The sequence below is a fragment of the Eimeria maxima genome, genomic scaffold (genome assembly GCF_000499605.1).
Source record: "Eimeria maxima Weybridge genomic scaffold, Emw_scaff148, whole genome shotgun sequence".
Lineage (NCBI taxonomy): Eukaryota > Apicomplexa > Conoidasida > Eucoccidiorida > Eimeriidae > Eimeria > Eimeria maxima.
Window position 1 is genome coordinate 1 of NW_013563523.1, and position 2500 is coordinate 2500.

The 2500-nt window shown below is 48.8% G+C and overlaps 1 protein-coding gene across 1 annotated transcript in view; it reads left to right on the plus strand.

Moving 5' to 3' along the window:
* Positions 1-2332: 2332 nt before the first annotated feature.
* EMWEY_00017680 (hypothetical protein, conserved) overlaps positions 2333-2500 on the plus strand; it is a gene marked incomplete at both ends in the record, with an annotated part of 3356 nt that continues 3188 nt past the window's right edge. The window contains one exon of the mRNA XM_013477571.1: positions 2333-2500. This exon is cut by the window's right edge and continues 413 nt beyond it. Coding sequence (XP_013333025.1) covers positions 2333-2500 — 168 coding nt within the window.

A 2500-nucleotide genomic window follows, 5' to 3' on the forward strand; every position in this document is an offset into this window, starting at 1 on the left:
TATATATATATATATATGTATATATATATTCAGGTATATAAATCATAGCTGTGAACCAAATGGAGAATCATTGTTATTATTTGGAGGAAATGTTCGAATTTATTGTCTAAGAAATATAATACCCAATGAAGAAATCTTCTATGATTATCAGTATGTACTTCTTCTTCTTCTTCTTCTTCTTCTTCTTCTTCTTCTCCTTCTTCTTCTTCTTCTTATTCTTCTTCTTCTTCTTCTTCTTCTCCTCCTCCTCCTCCTGCTGATGCTGCTGATGCTGATGGTGGTGATGCTCGTGGTCGTGGGGATGAGAATGGTGGTGATGATGGTGTCTCTTTCTTGCATCTGTTTATGTACGCTGTACATATATAACTGTACATACATCTCTGCTGCTGCTGCTGCTGCTGCTGCTGCTGCTGCTATTGCTGCTGCTGTTGTTGCTGCTGTTGCTGCTGTTGCTGCTGCAGCTTATCGGATTCTTCTAAGGAGGTTTGTCTTTGTGAAGCAAAGACATGCACAGGAAGCATGTAACAACAACCAGACACAATGTCTCTCCTGTCTCCTTCGCCACCAGCAGCAGCAGCAGCAGCAGCAGCAGCTGCTGCTGCTGCTGCTGCTGCTGCTGCTGCTGCTGCTGCTGTTTGTGCCTTTTTTTTTCCTGTTTACTGCAACTTCTCGTTCAGTTGCATCGCGCTTGACTAGGCAACAACTAAACAGCTAGCTATATAGCTAGCTAGCTAGCTAGCTAGCTAGCTATGCAACTAGCTAGCCAAGTGGCTAGCTAGCTAACTATCTGACCAGTTAGCTAGCTAAGCAGCTAGCTAGCTACTTATATGCTGGCTAGCTAGCTAGCCATGACTGTCCAACTATCTGCTAAGTCCTTCTTGGGCGTTGGTACATTACCCTACGGTGTGCGCCAGCAGCAGCAGCAGCAGCAGCAGCAGCAGCAACAACAGCAGCAGCAAGAAGAACAGCAGTAGTAGTACGTATTGTTTTTATTTGTTTGCTTATGCAAAGGAAAGGAGACAGTCCCTCCCTACCCATAAAAAAAAAGGATGATCGGCGTTTTTGCTGCTGCTGCTGCTGCTGCTGCTGCAGGGTTTGCCCTCCCACCAGCAGCAGCAACAGTAACAGCAACAGCAACAGGAGCAGCAGGAAATTAATGTTTATTATGTTTATTGTTATTATTTTTTCCTACAAGTTTCATGTCTGCATGCACAGGCTGAGCAACAGCAGCTAATGTTGCCTCTATCTTTGTTACTCCTACAGCCTTTGCTGGCTGCAGCACACACACAGCAGCAGCAGCAGCAGAAGCAGCAGCAATTAGACAAGCAGCAGCAGCAATAGCAGCAGCAGCAGCAGCAGCGGGAGCAATAGTTGAGGCAGAAGAACCCAGAATGTACACATCCTGCTGTGTCAGCAGCAGCAACAGCAGCACCATCACCATCAACAACAACAGCAGTAACAGGAGCAGCAGCAGCAACAACAACAACAACAACAACAGCAGCAGCAGCAGCAGCAGGTTACATTTCTGAGTATTCTTTGTAGTTTATCTTTCGTTGCTGTCTTTGGCTTCTGCGGTTTATTCTTTCTTGTTGCTGCAGCAACAGATTTTACCTTCTTCTTAGGGGGACACTGCACCATTGCTGCTGCTGCTGCTGCTGCTGTTGCTGCTGCTGCTGTTGTTGTTGTTGCTGCTGCTGTTTCTGGTGCTGTTGATGCTGCTCTTCCTGCTGCTCTTGAAGCTCCTACTGGATGAGGTATAGGCGACCTGCTGCATGCATGCGCTGCTGCTGCTGCTGCTGTTACGGAGGGAAGCGCCCTCCGTCTATTCTTTATAATAAAAAAAATAATATATTTATTTATTTATTTATTTAATGTTGTTGTTGCTGCTGCAGAAATAGCAGCAGCTGCAGCAGCTGCAGCCCCACAGCAGCACGAGCAGCAGCTCGAGGGTCGGTGGTCCGTTCCTTTGGGACTGCTGCTGCATGCAAACAGCAGCAGCAGCAGCAAATGATGTTAGATGCAGCAGCAAATAAATAGACATTATCTAACCTCAGGTGTATCTGCAGCTCAGCAGCAGCAGCAGAGTCGGTCCGCTGCAGCCGACCTGCTGCTGCAGGCACAACAGCAACAGCAGCAGCAAGAGCAGCAACGAGAACAACAACAGCAACAGCAGCAGCGGGGGGAACGACAGCAGAAACAGCAGTAACACCGACAGCAGCAGCAGCAGCGCCAAGCCATGCCTCACTCCTGCTGTCCTGCTTAGCGTGAGCAGCAGCAACAGGAGCAGCAACAACAACAGCAGCAGCAGCAGCAGGAGCAAACTTGAGGCATAATGACGTCCACCGCTGCTGCATCTCCCTACGCTGCTGCGCCCAACGGCAGCAGCAGCAGCAGCAGCAGCAGCAACAGCAGCAATGCTTTTGCTTCTTCATCCCCAACGCCACCTCCTGCTGCTGCATCTAGCTCCCCCTGCGGCAAGCCCGACCCCACCACCAGCAAC